Source organism: Oncorhynchus mykiss, chromosome 18 (assembly GCF_013265735.2).
Source record: "Oncorhynchus mykiss isolate Arlee chromosome 18, USDA_OmykA_1.1, whole genome shotgun sequence".
Lineage (NCBI taxonomy): Eukaryota > Metazoa > Chordata > Actinopteri > Salmoniformes > Salmonidae > Oncorhynchus > Oncorhynchus mykiss.
The window spans coordinates 44,118,143-44,145,182 of record NC_048582.1 but is presented as its reverse complement, the minus strand read 5'-3'; the positions used below and the strand labels follow the sequence as shown (position 1 = coordinate 44,145,182).

The 27,040-nt window shown below is 43.8% G+C and overlaps 1 protein-coding gene across 10 annotated transcripts in view; it reads right to left on the bottom strand.

Moving 5' to 3' along the window:
• akap9 (A kinase (PRKA) anchor protein 9) overlaps positions 1–27,040 on the bottom strand; it is a 138,148-nt gene that overhangs the window by 13,609 nt on the left and 97,499 nt on the right. For 5 of the 10 annotated variants that reach the window (XM_021572164.2, XM_021572165.2, XM_036952904.1 and 2 more), the window contains 17 exons: positions 25,874–25,968; positions 24,837–24,954; positions 23,524–23,562; positions 22,320–22,552; positions 21,934–22,053; positions 19,149–19,169; positions 17,678–17,845; positions 16,862–16,966; positions 16,361–16,513; positions 12,249–12,335; positions 10,735–11,781; positions 10,390–10,530; positions 10,252–10,296; positions 9,966–10,082; positions 9,728–9,772; positions 5,000–5,731; positions 4,053–4,113 (listed from right to left, as the gene is read on the bottom strand). In XM_021572164.2, the coding sequence (XP_021427839.2) occupies positions 4,053–4,113; positions 5,000–5,731; positions 9,728–9,772; positions 9,966–10,082; positions 10,252–10,296; positions 10,390–10,530; positions 10,735–11,781; positions 12,249–12,335; positions 16,361–16,513; positions 16,862–16,966; positions 17,678–17,845; positions 19,149–19,169; positions 21,934–22,053; positions 22,320–22,552; positions 23,524–23,562; positions 24,837–24,954; positions 25,874–25,968 (3,327 nt within the window). The remainder of the gene's footprint in view (positions 1–4,052; positions 4,114–4,999; positions 5,732–9,727; positions 9,773–9,965; positions 10,083–10,251; positions 10,297–10,389; positions 10,531–10,734; positions 11,782–12,248; positions 12,336–16,360; positions 16,514–16,861; positions 16,967–17,677; positions 17,846–19,148; positions 19,170–21,933; positions 22,054–22,319; positions 22,553–23,523; positions 23,563–24,836; positions 24,955–25,873; positions 25,969–27,040) is intronic. The other 5 variants (XM_021572171.2, XM_021572172.2, XM_021572166.2 and 2 more) reach the window with 5 other exon arrangements.

Genomic DNA, 27,040 nt, shown 5'->3' with positions numbered 1-27,040 from the left:
GCGTCGGTCCCATACTGTGAGCTTGTGTGGCCTGCCATGTCGCTGCTGAGCCGTTGTTGCTCCTAGACGCATCCACTTCACAATAACCGCACTTACAGTTGACCGGTGCAGCTCTAGCAGGGTGTAAATTTGACGAATTTACTTGTTGGAAAGGTGACATCCTGAGCTCTTCAGTAAGGCCATTCTCCTGCCAATGTTTGTCTATGGAGATTGCAAGGCTGTGTGTTTGATTTTATACACTTGTCAGCAACGGGTGTGGCTGAAATAGCCAAATCCACAGATTTTAAGGTGTGTCCACATACTTTTCTATAATCAAATCGGTCAACATTTTTACAACACCTTACTCATTCAAGGATTTTTCTTTACTTTTACTATTTTCTACATTGTAGAATAATAGGGAAGACATCAAAACTACACTGCTCAAAAAAATAAAGGGAACACTAAAATAACACATCCAAGATCTGAATGAATGAAATATTCTTATTAAATACTTTTTTCTTTACATAGTTGAATGTGCTGACAACAAAATCACACAAAATGTATCAATGGAAATCAAATTTATCAACCCATGGAGGTCTGGATTTGGAGTCACACTCAAAATCAAAGTGGAAAACCACACTACAGGCTGATCCAACTTTGATGTAATGTCCTTAAAACAAGTCAAAATGAGGTTCAGTAGTGTGTGTGGCCTCCACGTGCCTGTATGACCTCCCTACAACGCCCGGGCATGCTCCTGATGAGGTGGCGGATGGTCTCCTGAGGGATCTCCTCCCAGACCTGGACTAAAGCATCTGCCAACTCCTGGACAGTCTGTGGTGCAACGTGGCGTTGGTGGATGGAGCGAGACATGTCCCAGATGTGCTCAATTGGATTCAGGTCTAGGGAACAGGCGGGCCAGTCCATAGCATCAATGCCTTCCTCTTGCAGGAACTGCTGACACACTCCAGCCACATGTCTCACATGCATTGTCTTGCAGTAGGAGGAACCCAGGGCCAACCATACCAGCATATGGTCTCACAAGGGGTCTGAGGATCTCATCTCGGTACCTAATGGTAGTCAGGCTACCTCTGGCGAGCACATGGAGGGCTGTGCGGCCCCCCAAAGAAATGCAACCCCACACCATGACTGACCCACCGCCAAACCGTTCATGCTGGAGGATGTTGCAGGCAGCAGAACGTTCTCCATGGCGTCTCCAGACTGTCACATGTGCTCAGTGTGAACCTGCTTTCATCTGTGAAGAGCACAGGGCGCCAGTGGCGAATTTGCCAATCTTGGTGTTCTCTGGAAAATGCCAAACGTCCTGCTCTGTGTTGGGCTGTAAGCAAGACCCCCACTTGTCGGACCCTCATACCACCCTCATGGAGTCTGTTTCTGACTGTTTGAGCAGACACATGCCCATTTGTGGCCTGCTGGAGGTCATTTTGCAGGGCTCTGGCAGTGCTCCTCCTTGCACAAAGGCAGAGGTATCGGTCCTGCTGCTGGGTTGTTGCCCTCCTACAGCCTCCTCCACATCTCCTGATGTACTGGCCTGTCTCCTGGTAGCACCTCCATGCTCTGGACACTACGCTGACAGACACAGCAAACCTTCTTGCCACATCTCGCATTGATGTGCCATCCTGGATGAGCTGCACTACCTGAGCCACTTGTGTGGGTTGTAGACTCCGTCTCATGCTACCACTAGAGTGAAAGCACCACCAGCATTAAAAAGTGACCAAAACATCAGCCAGGAAGCATAGGAACTGAGAAGTGGTCAATGGTCCCCACCTGCAGAACCACTCCTTTATTGGGGGTGTCTTGCTAAATGCCTATAATTTCCACCTGTTGTCTATTCCATTTGCACAACAGAATGTGAAATTTATTGTCAATCAGTGTTGCTTCCTAAGTGGACAGTTTGATTTCACAGAAGTGTGATTGACTTGGAGTTACATTGTGTTGTTTAAGTGTTCCCTTTATTTTTTTGAGCAGTGTATAAAATAACACATATGGAATCATGTGGTAACCAAAAAAGTGTTACACAAATCAAAATATATATTTTATATTTGAGATTCTTCAAATAGCCACCCTTTGCCTTGATGACAGCTTTGCACACTCTTGGCATTCTCTCAACCAGCTTCACCTGGAATGGTTTTCCAACTATGTTGAAGGAGTTCCCACATATGATGAGCACTTGTTGGCTGCTTTTCCTTCACTCTGCGCTCCGACTCATCCCAAACCATCTCAATATGGTTTAGGTCGGGTGATTGTGGAGACCAGGTTATCTGGTGCAGCACCATCGCTCTCCTCCTTGGTAAAATAGCCCTTACAGAGCCTGGAGGTGTGTTGGGTCATTGTCTTGTTTGAAAAACAAATGATAGTCCCACTAAGCCCAAACCAGATGGGATGGCGAATCGCTGAAGATTGCTGTGGTAGGCATGCTGGTTAAGTGTGCCTTGAATTCTAAATAAATCACAGTGTCACAAGCAAAGCACCCCCACAACATAACACCTCCCCCTCCATGCTTTACGGTGGGAAATAGACATGCAGAGATCATCCGTTCACCCACACCGCTGATCACAGACACGGCTGTTGGAACCAAAAATATCTAATTGGACTCCAGACAAAAAGGACAAATGTCCACCTGTCTAATGTCCATTGCTCGTGTTTCTTGGTCCAAGCAAGTCTCTTCTTCTTATTGGTGTCCTTTAGTAGAGATTTTATTCAGCAATTCGACCATGAAGGCCTGATTCACACAGTCTCCTCTGAACAGCTGATGTTGAGATGCGTCTGTTATTTGAACTCTGAAGCATTTATTTGGGCTGCAATTTCTGAGGCTGGTAACCCTAATGAACTTATCCTCTGCGGCAGAAGTAACTCTGGGTCTTCCATTCCTGTGGAGGTCCTCATGAGAGCCAGTATCATCATAGTGCTTGATGGTTTTTGCGACTGCACTTGAAGAAACTTGAAATTTTCAGTATTGACTGACCTTCATGTCATAAAGTAGTGATGGACTGTCGTTTCTCTTTACTTATTTGAGCTGTTCTTGCCATAATATGGACTTAGTCTTTTACCAAATAGGGCTATCGTCTGTATATCCCCCTACCTTGTCACAACACAACTGATTGGCTCAAACGCATTAAGGAAAATAAATTCCACAAATTAACTTAACAAGGCACACATTGCAATGCATTCCAGGTGACTACCTCATGAAGCTGGTTGAGAGAATGCCAAGAGTGTTGTGATAAAAACATTACGTATTTACCTTTTTTTAATATTAATGGTTAACAATTAATATTTAACTAATAGTAAGACATTTCTGTCCTGTTAGCGTCCGTTTTCATGGGTGCCACTAGTTCCTTGCAGCTAATCTGGGCGTATGGTCACTGGAGATGGCTTGAGCTGACAAATTAGTTAAATTCTGCATTACATAGCCAGGAATGTGTTTTACTAGAGAAAGCTTAGGAGTAGAAAAATCCCTCATTGTCTCAAAATCATCCTTGCCACTGGGAAACTAAGCCAGGGTGGGGTTAAGACAACAGCCCACGTGCAGATAATGACAGGATAAAGCCAGGGTGGCTTATGATGCGCCTTGGTCTGCATGAGAGGGGTTGACGCAACCATGACTGAGCGTAAGCTATATATATTACTCTGCATTTGTGTAAAGGTTAGGTTACCCGGTCCAAAAATGGTGAAAGTGTTTTATAGGCTAGGGCAGGGTTCCCCAACTGGGGGCGAATTTAGCTAACAGGTGGTTTTATACTGTTCCCAAGTATTCCTACGCATAACAGGGAGACACATGATCGTATTCAAATGTAAGCAAGGTTTGAAATTATTATGTTTTTTGTCAAACATATCTGTTTGGGCTACTTGAGGTCAATTTGCAGTCAACAAATTATTATTAATTATTAATTATTATTATGTTCCGGACCCCTGACCATCCGCTTCAGAAAACATTGTCCTGCAGCTGAATCTAGTTGATGATCCCTGGCCTAGGGTATTGTGATTACTAGGGAAAACACGTGACCTCAAGAACAATTCGGCATGGAGGTGGGATATGTGACACTACATTAACTTACCACTGGTGTAGCCGTCTTTGAATTGCGATCCTGCGGGATGCTCTGGTCTCGATGAGGGGGCCTAGAGGGCATGAAACCAGGTCAGTATACAGAAGAGTTTGAGTTCCAAAAACGGCCTACTCCCCCATAAAAATGTCAAGCTCATCATGTTAAATCATGTGGGTCATGTTAAATTAGGCACCAAACAGAAGAAAACAGACTGAAACCGGGTTTCTGCTGGGATGTTGTGAAGAGTGCACGACAACACCTTTTTCCCCTTAGGAGACTGAAAAGATTTGGCATGGGTCCCCAGATCCTCAAAAAGTTCTACAGCTGCACTATCGAGAGCATCCTGACCGGTTGCATCACTGCCTGGTATGGTAACTGCTCGGCAACTGACCGTAAGACGCTACAGAGGGTAGTATGTACGGCCCAGTACATCACTGGGGCCAAGCTTCCTGCCATCCAGGACCTATATACTAGGCGTGTCAGAGGAAAGCCCAAAAAATTGTAAAAGACTCCAGTCACCCAAGTCATAGACTGTTTTCTTTGCTACCGCATGGCAAGCGGTACCGGAGCGCCAAGTCTAGGACCAGAAGGCTCCTTAACAGCTTCTACCTCCAAACCATAATACTGCTGAACAATTAACCAAATGGCCACCAGATTATTTACATTGACACCCCCTCTATTAGTTTTTGTACACTGCTGCAACTCGCTGTTTATTATCTATGCATAGTCACTTCACCCCTACTTACATGTACAAATTACCTTGACTAACCTGTACCCCTGCACATGGACATGGACAATGTTAATTAATTGTGTTACTTTTTTATAATCTTTTACTTTAGTTTACTTGGTAAATGTTTTCTTAACTCTTTCTTGAATTGCACTGTTGGTTTAGGGCTTACACATGTTGCATTCGGCGCATGTGACAAAGAGTTTGATTTGATGTCGTCCAATGGACTTACTTTGTGGGAGCGTTGCAGCTTATCGATGACGGTCTTGAGAGCCTTGCACTCCTCCTCCAGTATTTGATTGTCCCGCTTCAGGGCCTCGCTCTCTGCGATGTGCCGGGCCTCCATGTCCAGGATCTCTGCCGCATGCAGCTCCTGCATCTGTACGATCTTCTCCTGGTACTCCCCGATCATCATCTCCACCTCTTCCTCCTCTGAAACAGATCTGGGCTGGCCAGATGTCTGGGAGGAAAATTTCTCTGTCTGGGTGTCAGCGTCTGTATGTGGCGGACGTTGAGATCCACTAAGATCAGACGATTGACTGGACAATTTGTCGGAAGACTTTTGGTTTGCCGCAGCAGAGTTCTTCCTGGAGAGCGATGGTTTGTCTTTGGCAGCCATTTTTCCCTTGGACCCCTGGCGTTGGTTTTGCGGTTTGCTGCCTTTCTTTTTTGGATGGGAGGGTGGTGCTTGCTGCTGCTGATCAAGTGAGGGAGACTGAGATGGTGATACTGGGGATAGTGTTGACAGTGACTCCGCGGATTTCGCCAAGGCTACTCTGAGCTGTTGTTGCTCCTCTTTGAGCTGCGCGATTGACAGGTCACGGACTTGGAGTTCGGCCTTGAGTTTCTCGCTGCACTCTTTGAAGCTGTTCAGGTGTCCTTTGGTAGCGGCTGCCTCGTCTCGGACCTCCTGGAGCTCTTGGAGAAGCTCGGATGTGGAGGCACCGTCACCTTCCAATGAGGCCTGGGAGGTGAAAGGACAGATTTTTATCAAAGACCCATACAAGTGAAGACATGTCAATAGTCAGATATTTTTCCATATTGCTGAGTAAAGTTGGAATATTCTGCTTTGCAGCAAGATGTACAGTAGAAGTCGAATGTTTATTGAAGCAACATCTCACGACATCAGTCAAGAAGTTAAAGCTTGGTCACAAATGGGTCTTCCAAATGGACAATGACCCCAAGCATACTTCCAAAGTTGTGGCAAAATGGCTTAAGGACAACAAAGTCAAGGTATTGGAGTGACCATCACAAAGCCCTGACATCAATCCTATAGAAAATGTGTGGGCAGAACTGAAAAAGCGTGCGCGAGCAAGGAGGCCTACAAACCTGACTCAGTTACACCAGCTCTGTCAGGAGGAGTGGACCAAAATTCACCCAACTTATTTTGGGAAGCTTGTGGAAGGCTACCTGAATAGCTTGACCCAAGTTAAACAATTTAAAGGCAAAGGTACCAACTACTAATTGAGTGTATGTAAACGTCTGACCCACTAGGAATGTGATGAAAGAAATAAATCATTCTCTCTACTATTATTCTGACATTTCACATTCTTAAAATAAAGTGGTGATCCTAACTGACCTAAGACTAAGATTATTTTCCAAGATGGCATAGCAGTCAGATGTCCCTTGTCCTCGTCTTGTCCTGTGTATATATATTTTATATATTTTTCTTCATGTAACTTTTTAGATATTTTTTTTCTAAAAACTCAACTTCAAAACACTCTCCTCTAACCCGACTCACCAAATGTGGTGCGGATGTTTTTTTTGTTGCTGTTCTGGTTAACATTTATTGGCTTATTTCACTGTAGAGCCTCTTGCCCTTCTCATTATACCTTATCCAACCCTTCAGTTCCACCACCCACACATGGGATGACATCACCTGGTTTCAATGATGTTTCTAGACACAATATCTCTTTCATCATCACTCAATGCCTAAGTTTACCTACACTGTATTCACATCCTATCATACCTTTGTCTGTACACTATACCTTGAATCCATTTTATCTCCCCCAGAAACCTGCTCCTTTTACTCTCTGTTCCGGACGTCCTAGACGTCCATTTCTCATAGCTTTTAGCCATGCCCTTATCCTACTCCTCCTCTGTTCCTCTGGCGATGTAGAGGTGAATCCAGGCCCTGCAGTGCCTAGCTCCACTCCTATTCCCCAGGTGCTCTCTTTTGATGACTTCTGTAACCGTAAAAGCCTTGGTTTAATGCATGTTAACATTAGAAGCCTCCTCCCCAAGTTTGTTTTATTCACTGCTTTAGCACACTCTGCCAACCCGGATGTCTCAGCCGTGTCTGAATCCTGGCTTAGGAAGACCACCAATAACTATGAAATCTCCATCCCTAACTACAACATTTTCAGACAAGCTAGAACGGCCAAAGTGGGCGGTGTTGCAATCTACTGCAGAGATAGCGTGCAGAGTTCTGTCCTACTATCCAGGTCTGTACCCAAACAATTTGAACTTCTACTTTTAAAAATCCACCTCTCTAAAAACAAGTCTTTCACCGTTGCCGCCTGCTATAGACCACCCTTTGCCCCCAGCTGTGCTCTGGATACCATATGTGAACTGATTGCCCCCCATTCTATCTTCAGAGCTTGTGCTGCTTGGTGACCTAAACTGTGCCATGTTTAACACCCCGGTCATTCTACAATCTAAGCTTGATGCCCTCAATCTCACACAAATTATCAATGAAGCTACCAGGTACAACCCCAAAGCCGTAAACACGGGCACCCTCATAGATATCATCCTAACCAACTTGCCCTCTAAATTCACCTGTTTTCAACCAAGATCTCAGTGTTCACTGCCTCATTGCCTGCATCCGTAATGGGTCAGCGGTCAAACGACCTCCACTCATCAATATCAAACGCTCCCTGAAACACTTCAGCGAGCAGGCCTTTCTAATTGACCTGGCCCGGGTATCCTGGAAGGATATTGACCTCATCCCGTCAGTAGAGGAAGCCTGGTTATTCTTTAAAAATGCCTTCATCACCATCTTAAATAAGCATGCCCCATTCAAGAAATTTAGAACCAGGAACAGATACAGCCCTTGGTTCTCTCCAGACCGGACTGCCCTTAACCAACACAAAAACATCCTGTGGTGTTCTGCATTAGCATCGAACAGCCCCCGTGAAATGCAACTTTTCAGGGAAGTTAGAAACCAATATACACAGGCAGTTAGAAAAGCCAAGGCTAGCTATTTCATGCAGCAATGTGCTTCCTGCAACACAAACTCAAAAAAGTTCTGGGACATTTTAAAGTCCATGGAGAATAAGAGCACCTCCTCCCAGTTGCCCACTGCACTGAGGATAGGAAACACTGTCACCACCGATAAATTTACTATAATTGAGAATTTCAATAAGCATTTTTCTACGGCTGACCATGCTTTCCACCTGGCTACCCCTACCCCCGTCAACAGCACTGCACCCCCCACAGCAACTTGCCCAAGCCTTCCCCATTTCTCCTTCTCCCAAATCCAGTCAGCTGATGTTCTGAAAGAGCTGCAAAATCTGGACCCCACAAATCAGCCGGGCTAGACAATCTGGACTCTTTCTTTCTAAAATTATCTGCAGAAATTGTTGCAGGTGTCTGGTTAGACTGTAAACTCTCCTTCCAGACTCAAATAAAACATCTCCAATCCAAAGTTAAATCTCGTTGGCTGGCCCTCGTCGCCAAACCCACTAGCTCCAGGTCATCTACAAGACCCTGCTAGGTAAAGTCCAGCCTTATCTCTGCTCGCTGGTCACCATAGCAGCACCCACCCGTAGCACGCGTTCCAGCAGGTATATCTCAAAGCCAATTCTTCCTTTGGCCGCCTCCCCTTCTAGTTCTCTGCTGCCATTGACTGGAACGAACTACAAAAATCTCTGAAACTGAAAACACTAATCTCCCTCACTGGCTTTAAGCACCAGCTGTCAGAGCAGCTCACAGATCACTGCACCTGTACATGGCCCATCTATAAATAGGCCAAACTACCACCTCTTCCCCTACAGTATTTATTTATTTTGTTCCTTTGCACCCCAGTATTTCTACTTTGCACACTCATCTACTGTCAAATCTACCATTCCAGTGTTTTAATTGCTATATTGTATTTACTTCGCCACCATGGCCTATTTATTGCCTTTACCTCTCTTATCTCACCTCATTTGCTCACATTGTATATATTATTTTTCTACTGTATTATTGACTGTATGTTTGTTTTACTCCATGTGTAACTCTGTGTTGTTATATGTGCCTAACTGCTTTGCTTTATCTTGGCCAGGTCGCAGTTGTAAATGAGAACTTGTTCTCAACTTGCCTGCCTGGTTAAATAAATAAAGGTGAAATAAATAAATAAATAAATAAATAAATAAATATATATATATATATATATTTTTTTTTTTAAAGACAGGGAATTTTTAAAATTTTACCCCGTTTTCTCCCCAATTTCGTGGTATCTTGTCTCATCGCTACAACTCCCGTACGGGCTTGGGAGAGACGAAGGTTGAAAGTTATGCGTCCTCCGGATACACAACCCAACCAAGCCGCACTGCTTCTTAACACAGCGCGCATCCAACCCGGAAGCCAGCCGCACAAATGTGTCGGAGGAAACACCGTGCACCTGGCAACCTTGGTTAGCGCGCACTGCACCCGGCCCGCCACAGGAGTCGCTGGTGCGCGATGAGACAAGGATATCCCTACCGGCCAACCTCTCCCTAACCCGGACGACGCTAGGCCAATTGTGCGCCGCCCCACGGACCTCACGTTTGCGGCCAGTTACGACAGAGCCTGGGCGCAAACACAGAGTCTCTGGTGGCACAGCTGGCGCTGCAGTACAGCACCCTTAACCACTGCACCACCCGGGAGGCCCCAAGACAGGGAATTATTACTAAGATTAAAATGTCAGGAATTGTGAAAAACTGAGTTTAAATGTATTTGGCTAAGGTTTATGTAAACTTCTGACTTCAACTGTACTTACCCGGTAGAGTTCTCCCTTGAGATGTGTTATGGTCATCTCTCCCTCCTTTGGTACAATTTAAAAAAATGAAATGGTCAGATTGGTTAATCACTAAAATTGTCAACATTTTCAAAATGTACTGTTATCCACACAAAATGGACAATTAATAAATCAACAAATGAAGTTCGGCACTGGAAGACTGTGACTCCCATAGTTCTTTCCTTTGCTGAACACTGGTTGAATCTGACTGTGTTCATACCCGTAGAAGCTCCTGTAGCTTGTCACAGCTTTCCCTGTAGCTGCTGAGCTCCTCTTTGACCTCCTTCAGCTCCCGATGGAGCTCAGACATCTTCGCCTCACTGCCTCCCGATGACACCTGGGGAATAGTTAGATGTTAGAAATTCTAAAACTTGGATTTCAAGACAATGGATTTAAGATAATGTCAAGAACAAGAAAGTATTGCAATACTTTAGCAAATCTGAGGCAAAGTAGAATTGTACTGTGTCTGGCAATCGGAGGAACTCCCTTTCACATTAGTTAATTACCCTTTGAAGGTCTTCTTGAAGGTTGGCTATTGCGACCTCTTTTGCCTAAAAAAGTAAAACGTGACAATTGTAACACCCTCTCATGCAATAATAACAGAGGATTAATCTAACATGGTTGTTGAGGGTGATATTACATACCTTGAGCTCCTGCTGGAGTTTATTGCTGCTCTCCTTGTAACTGCTGAGCTGTTCTTTGGTGGCTGAAGCCTCGTCCCTGACCTTCTGTAGCTCCTGTAGAATCTCAGACACAGCCAGCTCGTTGCCTCCAGAAGATGCAGTCTGGTTCAGAGTTCAAAGAGACAGCAGCTTGTCAGCATTTAACCTGTGAAAAACGTCTCCAGGCAGTGTAGGTGTAAGCAAATTTATTCATCCATGGAAACTAGAGCAGGCTAACTCTACCCCACAAAAACTAATTCATAGGATGCGGTGCAGGCTACAGCTAACTTAACCCCAGAGACAATAGTGAAGGCTAAAGTTAACTACCTCTGTGGCTGGAAATGTTCTCTGGCGTCCAACAGGCTTGGTCGTCCTCATCTGATTGAGCAGGTCCATGAGCAAGACCAGCCTCTTCTCGTACTCCAGCACCTCCTCCTCGGAGCTGGAGAGTAACTGCTTCTGCAGCTCTTGGTCCTTCTGCATGCCGCTCAGGCCTACCTCCAGCTCGCGGAGCTTCTCCGTCAGGAGGACCACCTTCCCAGTGGGGCCATGTTTGGCTCCTTGGATCTCCACTGCTCGGGACATTCCTGCAAACCCAAAGCCTGGTACCTCCATCTGTCCCCTGGGATCCTGATGGACGGATTCTTTGGCTCTCTGGCCCTTGGACTGCTGCGATTGATGCAGCTGTTGCTGGATGGCGCCCAGTTGGGCCTGGCTGACAAGCGCGGTGGCCACCCTCTCCCTCAGCTTGTCCTCCAGGTCCTGGACCTTGCGCTGGAGGTCGTCAGCGTCCTCCTGGGCCCGCTCCACCAGGAACCGGCAGCGGGTCAGTTCAGAGTCTCTCTCTGTGACACAGGCCTCAAGTTTCTGGACGCTAAGGCTTAGCTCCTTCACCCTGGAGGTGGCATTCTGCTCAAGTGCCTGGATCTGAGCCTGCACCACTACAAACGCCGCCGTCTTATCCCTCAGGGCATCTTGCAGCTCCATCGCCATGTCGTCCGACAGCTCCTTTTCCGACTCGGCTAATGCTAGTCTGCTCTCCTGCAAGCATCGGTACCTCTCCAGCAGCGAGCAGTGCTCGGCTTTGATGGTGTCCAGCTCTAGTGTGGCCAGGTCCATCTTTTGCTTCATTTCGTCATACTCCTCCTTGCTGGGACCTTCGACTTGGCTCTTCAACTGGCGCTTGAGCTCTTCTTCCATCTCTGAGAACTGCTTCCGCTCAATGTTGGCCAGCTCCTCCTGGAGCTTGTCGATAACGGCGTTGAGCTGTTCCAACTCCTCCTCGCTGTTCCTCTTCAGGCGCTGCTGCTCGCTCCGCATGCACTCCACCTGGGACTCCAGATCTCGCAGTAGCTCATCCCTCGCATTGATTTCCTGAAGGGAAGGACAGAGCAGTGAATGTAGGAATAAGGACGAATGTGTGGAGGAAAAAGACCGGCTCATGCTTTCTGTTAAACCTCTGAGACACAGTTGTGCCACGGCATTATAGTTATTGATAATATTTATGTGATAGATAATATATGAGTCTCAGCCAATCAGGTAAAATGTTTGGTTGAGACAACTGTAATAATGGTACTTCAGGTACCAATTATGATTCATTGGACAATTCTAGGGTGTTCCAAGTGTCTCTTTAGTAAGCCAACTTAAAGAAAAATTCACAACACAACAGAGGCCTACTTACCAAAACCTAAAATAAAATGGTGGGTTACGCCACAACAAAAATACTAAATAAAAGGAACGGCTGTCACACAACACAAACACTTATCCACTATCACAAAGATATACATATATGTGAACAGAAGAACAAGTGGTCTGTCTAACGTATATGTATATGGGGTTACCTTGTTGTCAGGGGCTGTTTCCGTGTGTTGAAGCTTAGCCATCTGCTCATTAAGAAGAGCTATTTCCCTGTGTTTCTCCTCCATCACCTTCAAAAGTTTATCATATGTCGGAGATTATAATCTGCAGGCTCTCAACACACAAAAAATATCACCCTTAAACTGGGACTAAAACAGTAGGGAACATTAAAAGGGGGGGGGGGGGTCTTTATCTTTGGGTGGGGATACTACCTATCCCTACAATATTAGCCCAACAAGTACCACATTTGGTGCTTTGGCTAATGTGGCATATATATAGCATTTGCTTGTAAATTACTTCTGTAGCATCTATACAGGCATTATAACTAACGGGTTTATGAAAGCTACATTAAATCTTAAAAGTATATTTTTCATTTAAAATTGGAACTGAAATGTCTATGTAATATACTGTAGCTAGAGGAGTCCATATTAGCCATTTTTAAAGTTGGGTTGTCTTTTAGAATGGACTATGTTAGTGTCACAGCGGACTATTCACTTGATTGGGGCCAGTTTGCACCGGTGCAGTCTGTTAACACTTATTTCCAAAAGGTTAAAAAGAAAGACCAAAAGGTAAGTTAGAAATGTAAAAAAAGGTTAAATGTAATGTTTCTATCACTTAACACTCTTTTTAATCTATTAGCTAGCTGCAAACATTGCCCAGGTGCAGACCTATCAGTTAGACCAAAAGAGAAGTCTACATGAACCATTCTACATAAAATGATTGGTCTTAATCTACTAGCAGGTTTTTCAGTATCGATAAACATCGTAATATGTTTTTGAAGTGTAGCAACGGTTAATAGCACACTTGTTTTATCCTTTGATATATCTTTATGTAGCTTTGTTTAGCAGATGGATACCACGTGTCAACCTTGCTGCTTTAAGGATTACCTATAGTACAGGGATTCCTATGGCAGTCAATTGAAAAACATTCTAACAGTATTTCTGATTGTCCTCAACTCACCATCACATACTTTTAATGTGAGGCAGTCAATTGCAAATTAGTCTGACATAATGTCTCTTATCTCACCACCACTAGAGATGGGTGCGCTTGACGCATGTCGTGTCGGAGCTTCTCAAAGTCAGGGGGCGTGGTTGAAAGTGGGCACGCATCTCTGCTGTCTCATCCAACCTGGATCGACAGGCCCATTTGGTTTTAATGCAAATGAGAGCACTAAATCCAGCATCACACAGACATTAGCTAACAAAAAGGGCAGCCAACGATGAGTTTTATGATGCTTTAAAAACAACTAGGAAACCTGAAGGATAGGAGGTCAAATCTTGATGCAAGTGATCTTTAGGTCGAATAGTCAAAGCTCTAGAAAGAGGCCAGAGTTGGATTTCCAATTTTTTCACAGTCGGAGCTCGTTCTTTCCGAGTTCCCAGTTGTCTTGAACGTACTGAAGTCTGATATTTGAGTTCCGAGCTCCCGGTTGTTTTGAACCCGGCATTAATGCTCAGCGGGAGACGTCAAGGTATTCCCTTTGAGTCAGGAACCAAAACTCCTCCGTAGTGACCTGTGAATGCGTTAAGTCTGCAGCATTCGGTCACGACAGCTTGATCAGCTGTTCGATTTCACTTACCGGCATGTCAACTGATCCAGGATCACATTCATTGGGAAGGAGGTCTAATTGAGTGCATGTTAACTTCTGACCCACTGGAAATCAGTGAAGAAATAAAAGCTGAAATAAAATATTTCTATCTACTATTATTCTGACATTTTGTATCCTTTGGTACAACTTAACATTTTTTTTTTTTTAAAGAATTGCAGATTTTTTTGTCCGTTAAAATAACATTGATCAGAAATACAGTGTAGTCATAGTTAGTGTTGTAAATGACTATTGTAGCTGGAAACGGCTGATTTTTAATAGAATATCTGCATAGGTGTAGAGGCCCATTATCAGCAACCATCTCGCCTGTGTTTCAATGGCACGTTGTGTTAGCCAATCCAAGTTTATCATTTTAAAAGGCTAATTGATCATTAGAAAACCCTTTTGCAATTATGTTAGCACAGCTGAAAACTGTTTTTAGTTTTAGCTAACACAACGTGCCATTGGAACACAGGCATGATGGTTGCTGATAATGGGCCTCTGTACGCCTATGTAGATTATCCATAAAAAAGTCTGCAGTTTCCAGCTACAAAAGTCATATACAACATTACCAATGTTAACACTGTATTTATGATCAATTTGATGTTATTTTAATGGACAAAAAAATGCTTTTCTTTCACAAACAAGTACATTTCTAAGTGACCCCAAACTTTTGAACGGTACTGTATATAGGTATATATATATATATATATATATATATTTTTTTTTTATGGAATAAGATTATAAAAACATGGTTTGCTTTGTCATTATGGGGTATTGTGTGTAGATCGATGAGGGATTTATTTTTTAAGAATAAGGCTGTAACATAACAAAATGTGGGAAATGTCAATGAGTCTGAATACTTTCCGATGCACTGTTCTAGCCTGGCTGTGTGGTGGCTAAGGCTAACTACATGCTAGCCTAGCTGTGAGGGAGCTAAGGCTACCTAAACTAAGCAACAAAAAATAAATGTCCCCTTTTCAGGACCCTGTCTTTCAAAAATAATTTGTAAAAATCTAAATAACTTCACAGATCTTCATTGTAAAGGGTTTACACACAGTTTCCCATGCTTGTTCAATGAACCATAATAAATAAATTAATATGCACCAGTGGAACGGTCGTTAAGACACTAACAGCTTACAGACGGTAGGCAATTATGGTCACAGTTATGAAAACATAGGACACTAAAGAGGCCTTTCTACTGACTCTGAAAAACACCTAAAGAAAGATGCCCAGGGTCCCTGCTCATCTGAGTGAACGTGCCTTAGGCATGCTGCGAGAAGGCATGAGGACTGCAGATGTGGCCAGGGCAATAAATTGCAATGTCCGTACTTTGAGACGCCTAAGACAGCGCTACAGGGAGACCAGACGGACAGCTGATTGTCCTCGCAGTGGCAGACCACGTGTAACAACACCTGCACAGGATCGGTACATCCGAACATCACACCTGCGGGACAGGTACAGGACAGCAACAACTGCCCAAGTTACACCAGGGACGTACAATCCCTCCATCAGTGCTCAGACTGTCCGCAACAGGCTGAGAAATGCTGGACTGAGGGCTTGTAGGCCTGTTGTAAAGGCAGGTCCTCACCAGACATCACTGGCAACAACTTCGCCTATGGGAACAAACCCACTGTCGCTGGACAAGACAGTACTGGCAAAAAGTGCTCTTCACTGACGAGTCGCGGTTTTGTCTCACCAGGGGTGATGGTCGGATTTACATTTATCGTTGAAGGAAAAAAAAGAGCGTTACACCGAGGCCTGTACTCGATTTGTGTCTGGAGGGTCCGTCACAGTCTGGGGCGGTGTGTCACAGCATCATCGGACTAAGCTTGTTGTCATTGCAGGCAATCTCAACGCTGTGCGTTACAGGGAAGACATCCTCCTCCCTCATGTGGTACTCTTCCTGCAGGCTCATCCTGACATGACCCTCCAGCATGACAATGCCACCAGCCATACTGCTCATTCTGTGCGTGATTTCCTGCAAGACAGGAATGTCAGTGTTCTGCCATGGCCAGCAAAGAGCATGATCTCAATCCCATTGAGCACATCTGGGACCTGTTGGATCGGAGGTTGAGGGCTAGGGCCATTCCCCCCAGAAATGTCCGGGAACTTGCAGGTGCCTTGGTGGAAGAGTGGGGAAACATCTCACAGCAAGAACTGGCAAATCTGGTGCAGTCCATGAGGAGATGCAGTGCAGTACTTCATGCAGCTGGTGGCCACACCAGATAGACTGTTAATTTTGATTTTGACCCCCCCCCCCCCCCCTTTGTCCAGGGACACATTATTACATTTCTGATAGTCACATGTCTGTGGAACTTGTTCAGTTTATGTCACAGTCGTTGAATCTTGTAATGTTCATACAAATATTTACACCTGTTAAGTTTGCTGAAAATAAATGCAGTTCACAGCGAGAGGACTTTTCTTATTTTGCTGAGTTTACATGCTAGCCTAGCTGTATGGGGACAAAGGCTACCTACATGCTAGCCTAGCTATGTACTGGCCGGTTACCTGGAGCATGCTGTCCTTGGTCTCCAGGTCTTGCTGCTGGGTGCTCAGCTCCTTCCTCTGGATCTCCAGCTGCATGTGGAGCTGCTGCACCTCCTCACTCTTGTTCTCCAGCTCTTCCCGGAACTGCTCAAGCTGCTCCTCCAGGTTACTGATCTGGAGGGGAAGAGTGGGAAGGGGGGAGTCAGGCTGGCGTGTTGTGGGTTCTTGTTTAACTGAGGACCAGGGCATCGACACATGAACAGGGGACTTGAAATCCAAGTGGGGACCTGTCTTGTGTACATCATTGGTAATTGAAGGAGTGTGATTTGAGGCGAGGTGAAAGATGGCAGGCAAAGGGATGCAACAAGCAGAGGAATGGCCCATTTTGTGTAAATCATTGGGGGCGTGATAACCAATCAAGATTTTTGCTGGCTAGCTTTGACACTTTGCTGGATTGGCTACTTATATATTCCCTTCCAAACATGTGAAAGAAAGAAACCCCCCATAAGTCTAATACATTACTTCTTTCTCTTTCCTGTCCAGTGCCTCTCTTTCAGTCTGTAGCTGAGCCTCCAGTGAGGAGTCACCAGGCCCACTAACAGACACATCCTGCCTCTTATCCTCCACCTGAAACACACATGCACGCAACGCCACAATATTATTATTTAGCAACCAGGTCATGCGTGGCGAACACACACAATAATACACGCAAGCACACACACAACTGCACAGCCATACATCATATACAGTAGCTGCAATCTCATACACTTAATCATCTGTGCAGTAGCAAGTTATGGGGACATTTCTTTCACTGCTCAGTGTTTCAGCCTGCCAACAGTGATATTGGTTGCGGTACTTCAGGGGTGTCAAACTCATTCCATGGAGGGCCGAGTGTCTGCGGTGAGGGGGGTTCCTTAGTAATTAGTGAACTTAATTAATCAATGAAGTACAAGGGTAGAGTGAGAACCAGCAAACACTCGGCACTCCGTGGAATGAGTTTGATATGTGCAGTACTTGGGTGCAGTACTCATTATTATGGGCGCACACACACATTCTCAGCCCTGACATCAGGGACTGTCTGTACAGTCTCCTTTCTTACTAATGTACACACACAAACACCCATATACACATGTAGCTTCACGCTGTCATTCTCTCACACTCAACCAGAACATACAAACTCTCATTCTGAAACAGTCACACACTCCATCTTCTCTCACTCACACACCCCCGCTAACATTAACACAGCATCATTAACTATTCCCACTCCATTGTCCCTCTCCTCTCTTTTTCATCTTCCTCCCTGTCTCTCTCCACCCCTCCCCCCTTTGTCTCTCTCACCGTCTCTGTGCTGGCCAGCAGAGCCTGCTCCAGCTCGCGGATGCGGCCCTCCAGCTTGTCGATCTCCTCGTTGCGCTCGCCCGCCTCGCGCTGCAGCTGCTCAGACGCCAGTAGCAGCTCGCTGCACCAGTCCGCCTTCTCCCTCAGCTGCTGGGTCAGCTGATCCACCTGGGAGAGGATAGGGTTGAGGAGGAGAAATGAGCGGGAGGAGAGAAGGAGGGAAAGAGGGGTTTTCAGTGAGGATCGTACAGTCTGTAGCTTCAATGTATCAATGTGGCTAGCTAGTAGCAACACAACACAGTAACTGGGAGGTCAGCTGATCCACCTGCCGTTTGGAAAAGAGGGAGGGAAAGAGGGGGTAGTAGGGCTGGGAATTGCCACGGACCTCACGGTACAATATTATCAGATACTTAGGTGCCGATACGATATATATTGCAATTCTCGTGATTCTATTTGTATGGCTATTCGATACTGTAATCGAATTGCAATTTGATGTTCCAAACATATTGCTCAAAGACCGCATGAGAACATTTTGATTTTGATTGTTCATGGAAATAAAAGTGCTGGAACCATGTTGGCTCACTATTTAGAAAGAAGCTATGTAGAAGAAGCTATAGGATGAAAAATACCAGAGTTTTGGCACAGGTAGAGCCAAATAGTGCTAGCTAATGCTAAGTAACAAAATAAATTAAAATTTAAATTGCGTATTTTACAAATCGATACTTGGAGTCTAAGCATTGATATAAAAAAAGTATACTACGATAATTAAATGTAGCGATTTTCCCCCTCCATCACTAGGGGTAGAGGGAATGAGGAGAGCTTCAGCGAGGATGGCAAAGAAAGTCTACCTGTCATTTGCCTTTTGGTAGGCCGTCATTGTAAATAAGAATTTGTTCTTAACTGACTTGCCTAGTTAGATTAAAAAAATAATCAAAATGCAGAATAGATGATATGCTTCAATATGAGAGAAGCTACATTTCAGTATATGTTAGCTACTAGCAATAGCTGTTAGATTAGCTGAGCCACCTGCCGTGTGGGAGAGGGGAGGAGCAGAGGGGAGGAGCAGAAGGGAAGGAGAAACAAGGATGGCTTGGCTATGGTGCGGCTGAACAACGGCAGTATTAATGTAAGCGGGAGCAATTCTATGAGGTCAGAGGATCCACACCTGCTACATGGTAGAGAAAGGGAGAAAAATAGGGGAAGAGGGAGGGAGAGGTGGGGTTTTAGTGCAGCTAATGATATTTATTAGTAGAGCCTTTTCAATGATGCTAGCAGCACTAACAGCTGGGAGGGCAGCGGATCCACCTGCTATGGTGAACAGAGGAATATTTAAAGGGACAAAAAGGAGAAAGAGAGCAGAGGAAGGGAAAGTGGGGGGATCTGACGTGGTTTACAATGACAGGTTGCTACCATGCAACTGATGGAGTTTCGCTAATGAGAGAGGCTGTTTCAATGCAACTAATAGCAATACCTGGGAGGTCAGCTGATCCACCTGCCATAGGAGAGGCAAAGAGAGGGAGAGAGGAGGGAAGAGGAGGAAAGAAGGAGAGAGAATGGCCTTTAATGAGCATAGCAGTGACTAACAGGAGAAGGTGGAGGGAGAAGGAATGGCGCTAAGATTATGATTGCAGAGAAAGGCTGCTGAGATAACGCTAAATGCATTTAGCTTAGCAAAAACAGGCCAGTGCAGTATCTACAATGATGTTTAAAAAGAGACAACTATAATTAAATTCAACTAACTCTGAGTGACTTTTAGTGAAACGTTTCCACAACACATGCCACTATAATACGGCTGAAGACTCTGAACACGAACAGCAGCATGGTAACTAATGTAAAACACAGCTGATGGCAACAGCAAGCAGAGACACTGCCACAGCATGTCAAAGAGACGTGGAGCTATGATAATGACTTTTAGCTGAAACAAGCCACAACAACTCAATTGACGTACAATAAACCAGAGACAAGCAATATGTCACAGCTGTTATGACAGCAGATGCCATGATAATGCAAAGACAGACCTCCGTGGTCAAGATTACGATGATGCTCAGCAGAAATATCATAATGTAATACAGTGGGGGGAAAAAGTATTCAGTCAGCCACCCGTTGTGCAAGTTCTCCCACTTAAAAAGATGAGGCCTGTAATTATCATCATAGGTAGACTTCAACTATGACAGACAACATGTTTAAAAAAAATCCAGAAAATCACATTGTAGGATTTTTTGGGAATTTATTTGCAAATTATGGTGGAAAATAAGTATTTGGTCACCTACAAACAAGCAAGATTTCTGGCTCTCACAGACCTGTAACTTCTTCTTTAAGAGGCTCCTCTGTCCTCCACTCGTTACCTGTATTAATGGCACTTGTTTGAACTTGTTATCGGTATAAAAGACACCTGTCCACAACCTCAAACAGTCACACTCCAAACTCCACCATGGCCAAGACCAAAGAGCTGTCAAAGGACACCAGAAACAAAATTGTAGACCTGCACCAGGCTGGGAAGACTGAATCTGCAATAGGTAAGCAGCTTGGTTTGAAGAAATCAACTGTGGGAGCAATTATTAGGAAATGGAAGACATACAAGACCACTGATAATCTCCCTCGATCTGGGGCTCCACGCAAGATCTCACCCCGTGGGGTCAAAATGTTCACAAGAACGGTGAGCAAAAATCCCAGAACCACACGGGGGGACCTATTGAATGACCTGCAGAGAGCTGGGACCAAAGTAACAAAGCCTAAAATCAGTAACACACTACGCCGCCAGGGACTCAAATCCTGCAGTGCCAGACGTGTCCCCCTGCTTAAGCCAGTACATGTCCAGGCCCGTCTGAAGTTTGCTAGAGAGCATTTGGATGATCCAGAAGAAGATTGGGAGAATGTCATATGGTCAGATGAAACCAAAATAGAACTTTTGGGTAAAAACTCAACTCGTCGTGTTTGGAGGACAAAGAACGCTGAGTTGCATCCAAAGAACACCATACCTACTGTGAAGCATGGGGGTGGAAACATCATGCTTTGGGGCTGTTTTTCTGCAAAGGGACCACGACGACTGATCCGTGTAAAGGAAAGAATGAATGGGGCCATGTATCGTGAGATTTTGAGTGAAAACCTCCTTCCATCAGCAAGGGCATTGAAGATGAAACGTGGCTGGGTCTTTCAGCATGACAATGATCCCAAACACACCGCCCGGACAACGAAAGAGTGGCTTCGTAAGAAGCATTTCAAGGTCCTGGTGTGGCCTAGCCAGTCTCCAGATCTCAACCCCATAGAAAATCTTTGGAGGGAGTTGAAAGTCCGTGTTGCCCAGCAACAGCCCCAAAACATCACTGCTCTAGAGGAGATCTGCATGGAGGAATGGACCAAAATACCAGCAACAGTGTGTGAAAACCTTGTGAAGACTTACAGAAAACGTTTGACCTCTGTCATTGCCAACAAAGGGTATATAACAAAGTATTGAGATAAACTTTTGTTATTGACCAAATACTTACTTTCCACCATAATTTGCAAATAAATTCATAAAAAGTCCTACAATGTGATTTTCTGGATTTTTTTTCCCCTCATTTTGTCTGTCATAGTTGAAGTGTACCTATGATGAAAATTACAGGCCTCTCTCATCTTTTTAAGTGGGAGAACTTGCACAATTGGTGGCTGACTAAATACTGTTTTGCCCCACTGTAACTAATGATATTTACTTGAGAAAGGTAGCTACAACACAGTGTGAGAGTAACCTCGCCATGAAATCTGCTTTTTCGAAAGACTCAAAATATATTAAGTGTTTAGTGACACGGACAAAACCACTTAAAACCGATTATGTCCAATAAAATATTCAATTAAAAAGCCTTAAATACTACAGTTTTACAAAATGCATTACAAATCACATCATATCCACAACCCCCTTTCAGTTCAATATAAATTACCATGGTGATGATCGACAAATCAACCCTCGCCCGGAAAAAACACAACAAAAACAGCCCCATCCAGCAAATACTATACGTACATTTTCCTTCACAATACATGTTGATGCAACAGTTCCAGTTTAACTAGTCTGGGATCATATTCTGGTAACCATAGGAAATTCTACCTCCCCATTGTCCTGGAAGACACTGAGTCCTCATGTAAAAAGCTACAACAGTCCACTTTTACAAGCTGAGCATCTACATTACTGCCTTTCCCATTGTGACAGAACAAAAGGAGGGAGAAACTGACTGTGGGGTCCCACAGGGCTCAATGCTGGGGCCATTGCGGAACTGAATTGTTACCTCTCTGCTTCTTTGTTCAGAGCCGGGCTGCTGCTTCTGGCTGTTCTTTAGCTGCTGCTCCAGTTTCAAGATCTCCTGCTGGAAGACATCCCTCTCGTGTTCCCGGTCGATGGCTTGCTCCTGGGGATCAGATTTTAAGACCAAACCTTTAAAGGAGAGTGCCTAAGGGAAATACCTTATGCACTGCCTAATCCCCAATAACCAACATGCACATTCATATAACATTTGTGTAAATCTGTATACTTTAAAACAACGTAATTCCTAAGGTCCTCCCCCATCCACCCCTCCCCATTAATCCATCTCTCCCATCTCTCTATCCATATTCATCCATCCAGTCATGCATCCATCCCCCCTCCCTCATCTCTCCCTTCCCCTCTTTCTCTTACATCCAGGAACCTCCGGTTCTTCTCCAGTTGTTTCTCCAGGGCCTGGATCTGCTGCAGCAGGTCGCCGGTCTCTGTCTTGCGGGCATGCTCCAGCTCGATGACCCGGTTGACCTGCTCCTCCAGCTCAGCCTCCAGTGTTTTCACCTGGTGCAGGAGGCCCAGACTCTCCTTCTCTGCCTGCCGCTGCACCTCTACCTTCTCAGCCATCAGCTTCTCCGTCTCCTCCAGGAGGTCTGGGGGGAAGGGAGGGAAGGACAGAAGGCGTCACACATAAGGTCGCTTTAGAGGGGAGGAGTCAATGATTTTGGACAGGTTTCATTCGATCAATGGACAGGATGCTGAGATGGAGTTATTGTGGACTCAGTTACAGCCTATTAATGTAAAACCTAAGTATATTCAGCGGTTTTTGTCTCAGAAGTTATAAAATTGTGTTTTATTCATTTTAAAATTATGACATTATTGAGATGGCCGCTTTTAACAAAATGCCCCCAAAACAGTCTGCCATTTCAGCATCACGTATAACATATCTATCAATCTCACTCCCAGTATCTTCCCAACATATACTAATCCGATGCTATCATTTAACCAACATTAAACCAACCAACATTGCTTCACCCAGGAGATCAAAACCCTCATTGTATTAGTTCAACAGATAAAAGGGTAAGAGAGTGCAAACCACAGACCAAGCACATAGACAGTGCTGAGACATTGCAATATCCATGCCTCATATGCAATTGCAGGCAAGGGGTGGGACAAATTCCTAATTGAGCAATCATCTTAACTCCAAAGGTAGTGGACATTGTCCCGATGTTAGCATGGATAATGTGAAGTAAGGTTAGGGTGAGCTAAACTCTAGGAGCAAAGATGATTGCCAATGAGGAAATACTTACGCTTACAGTATCAACGTATCAAAATATAGCTTATCCGATTCCTTCAATCATGCTCAATCATAAATCAAATGAGAATGATCACACTGACCCATAAGACATTAACATGACAAACCATGACGTAGAAAAGTGAATCAAAAAAGAAAAAGCGTAAGCAAGGGTTAGTGACTGAGTGAGTGAGCCCATAGCAAGCGCCAACATTTTTTTGTGAGTTGCTGTATTTGGGGGTTAAAAAATATATATATATATAAGTGCCAATCGACTAGAGACTAAAAGGTAACATAGATAGACTGGCCATGCTCTGATGTGGGACACACCTGCTTCAGGTGCTGCATCGACTGCAGCTTCAACTAGGCCTATGGGAGGAATAAGAAAGCACAGTATTTCAACATGCACTTGTTTTGTCATAAAAAGGAGGAAGACTGGAGGAGAAAGGATGCGAGAGGTGAAAACAAGAGGGCGGGGCCTCCCTGCATGTGCTGTCATGGTATTGGTTAAAGCTGTGTCGGAAGAGGATGGATAAGCCAATGCAGTGAGGTGAGAGCAGGAGTGAGGTGTTACTGAAATGGCTCCCTGTACATTGAATTCATGTCCTTGCTGTATACTTGCCATTTCCTTATGGATTGTTCATTAACCTATGGAATACCTTGAAATAGTACTGGAAAGAGGTAATGCATCGGAAAATGCTTAAAAAATATTTTGCAAAGGAAAACAAGTGTGTCATTGTTCAAATCAAGGTAGTTCCTCCCCATTTCAGTCCACTTCATTACGTTTGGTGCCTAATGAACACAACCCAGGTGAGACTTTTGTCAGTTACAGTACATGTGTTCCAGGATTCCGTTTTATCCCAGAGGATTTCCATCAAAAACAATGATCAATTGCAAACTTCATTACAACATGAATGAATCACCACGGTCACCGTTTCTATAGGAATTCAGTAAAGCACAGTAATAACAGAGTATATAAATTAAAAGTACAAGGATTTCGTTAAAAAGTCATTGAGTGATAAGATGATAACAATGAGTGGCTACTCTTAAGCTGACACAGTGTGTGATGATAATGATGATGACAATGAGTCACACAAATAATCAAATGTAGATCTAATCAAGGAAATACACCAACCTTCTGTATGCAAAATAACATGGGCCTGTTTTATCTTCGTCATAAGACCCACAGAAATATAATTACTAGAACGGACATGTCAAATTGCCATGGCCTGAGGGGTTTCTCTCAGTAATGCTAGTATTTCTATTTCAATGATACAACCCCCACTCCACTCTGCCCACTCTTTGGAGTAGTGATGTCATAGAAATATGTAGTCATAGCTCTTGAGTATCACCAACTGCATGTTTTTGAGCATCTCTATTGGAATAGGCATTGCGCATATCCAATACACTTTACATGATATGAAGATAACATTCTCACCATTATTTCACGGTCTAGAAAACCAATCAAATCAAAGTTTGTCACTTGTGCCGAATACAGACCTTACAGTGAAATGCTTACCTACAGGCTCTAACCAACATTGCAAAAAGGTATTAGGTGAACACAAGCAATATTTGAATGTTTGTCAAACTGTATATTTTGTTCCATTCAGATCCAACAAGAAAATAAGTGGTGGGGTACATACGTAACTCGCGCGGGCCGGCATGCTCCCTCATGGCATCCTGTTGCCGTGACAGTATCTCTCGCTCCTCCTGCATCTGCAGCCTCTCCTGCTCCAGTTCGTGTAGACGGCTGCTTGTCACCTGCAGGAGCCAATGACATTTAGTTAGAGGCAGGTTGACAATGTGGTTAGCCAATTAAAAATACTAACTCAGACACACAAAAACTGCCTTTGCAGTGTGCGAAGTTGCCCGACATCCCGGTAACATTTTAAACAGATGGGGAAACAATTTGAAACATAATTGTCCAACGTTTTCTTTAAATCTGCATAGTGGTTGAGATATATTGGACAAATAATATTTACCTAGTATTAGGTTTGCAAATGTAGGGTATATTAATGGAAACTTACCAGTTAACCTGCAGAATTTTGGTATCTTTCAAGGATTTTATGTAATCCATCACAGGACATCTAGTGGCCCTTTTGGGTACTTCATATTTTTACAGGTTTCTAATTATCTCTGGCCCACGGTATGTCTTTATCACATGTAAAATATATTAAATTAAACACGATGATTTTCAAATAAAAACTATAATGAAAGCTGTAAAATATCATCCTAAATATAAATCCATCAACTTAAAACCATCAACTTAATATTACGGTTTCAGTGAAAAAAGTAAATAGTTGGAAGAGTTGCAGAGTTAATTGAAAATAATGCCATTGCTGATTAGAAGCTTTTTTTCAATAAATTATGTTATTTTCTCTTCAACCATATGATCTATCTATTAGAAACTAATGGACAATATGGAGGCTGATATAAAAAAAGAACACTATAAATAAATACATTTAAAAAAAGTTCAAGTATAAATTACCAAGGTTTACTGAAGATTACGGCAACTTTGGTAAACTACCAGTAGCATTGCAATCCTACCTAGCAGGCATTACTGGTTGAAATTTCATCATTATGACAAAGACTGCTAGCTGGGTAGTGGACAGAGCACGTCACCCTCAACAGTTATAAAACACAGCGATAATGGTGGCTGTAGACTGGGCCTGTGTCTCACCTGCAGCTCCTGCTCCAGGCTTAGCTGTAGCTCCTCCTTCTGACGCAACTCCTCCTCCAGCGCGGCCCGTTCACCCGTGTAGCCATCGATCAGGCCTAAGGGGGAGAGAGAGAGGAGAGGGAGTATTAATATATAGATTTAGCGATCGTTGAATGACACGTTAACACGTCACACACAGTTAGAGCCCAACCAATATATCGGTTCACCGGTACTATCGGACGATATTGACCTCTACCAATATCCAATAAATAGAATGAAAAAAGGGAACCACATGATTATCTGAATACTTGCAGCCATTCTCATGATGCATCATTTTTGTCACAAAGTAAGAAATCAACAATTGATGTATATTTCTTGGACAATTGCTATTTTGGATGTCAATTTGAGAACTCTGAAAAAATTTAACTTTTACATTTTTCTCACTGTAAAACAGTAGATAGGCAGATATCAGTAAGATAAGTACACAAACAAGGGCTGGGCGATACGGCCTAAAAATCATATCTCGATTTTCTCAAGCTTATGGGCAATTTACGATATATATATATACATATATACATACATACATACACACACACACACCTTTTGTTCTTCTCTCTAAATAAGCTTTGCTGCACAATTAAAGGTCAATTCACTGCATTTCAAACCGTCAGGAATAATCAAATGAATTCTGGACTTGTAAAAGTATATTATCCTAAATGATAGCCTTCAACCATAAGACCCAATAATAATGGTCTTTATCAAATGTAATTATTTTATTAAAATAGTTTAAGCTGTTTTTTTGCAATAATCACTGATCTGACTTTCACAGCTATATATGAAAATGCCCTTTTTTTTAAATTACAAATCTCACCAGAACCAAGCACAATGCACACTCACTAATAATTACCAACTTCTGTTAGCAGGCATTATATAAATTTAACACAGGTCCCAAACAATCTCTCAAGCACAAGCCAACTGCAAGTGAGTAGCCAGCTAATCTTTATATTTAAAGTCTAGCCAACTTAGATCTATTTGCTTGCTAACAAAGTAGAACAGTTAAATTGTTATGAAGAATACACCCTCCTGTCCATCTCCAACTGTTTTAACAACATAGCCTGTTTAGATGTTGAACTCAAGTTGCCTCCCTGGATAAGAACATCTGCTGTCTCAGCCACTGCCCGTCACAAA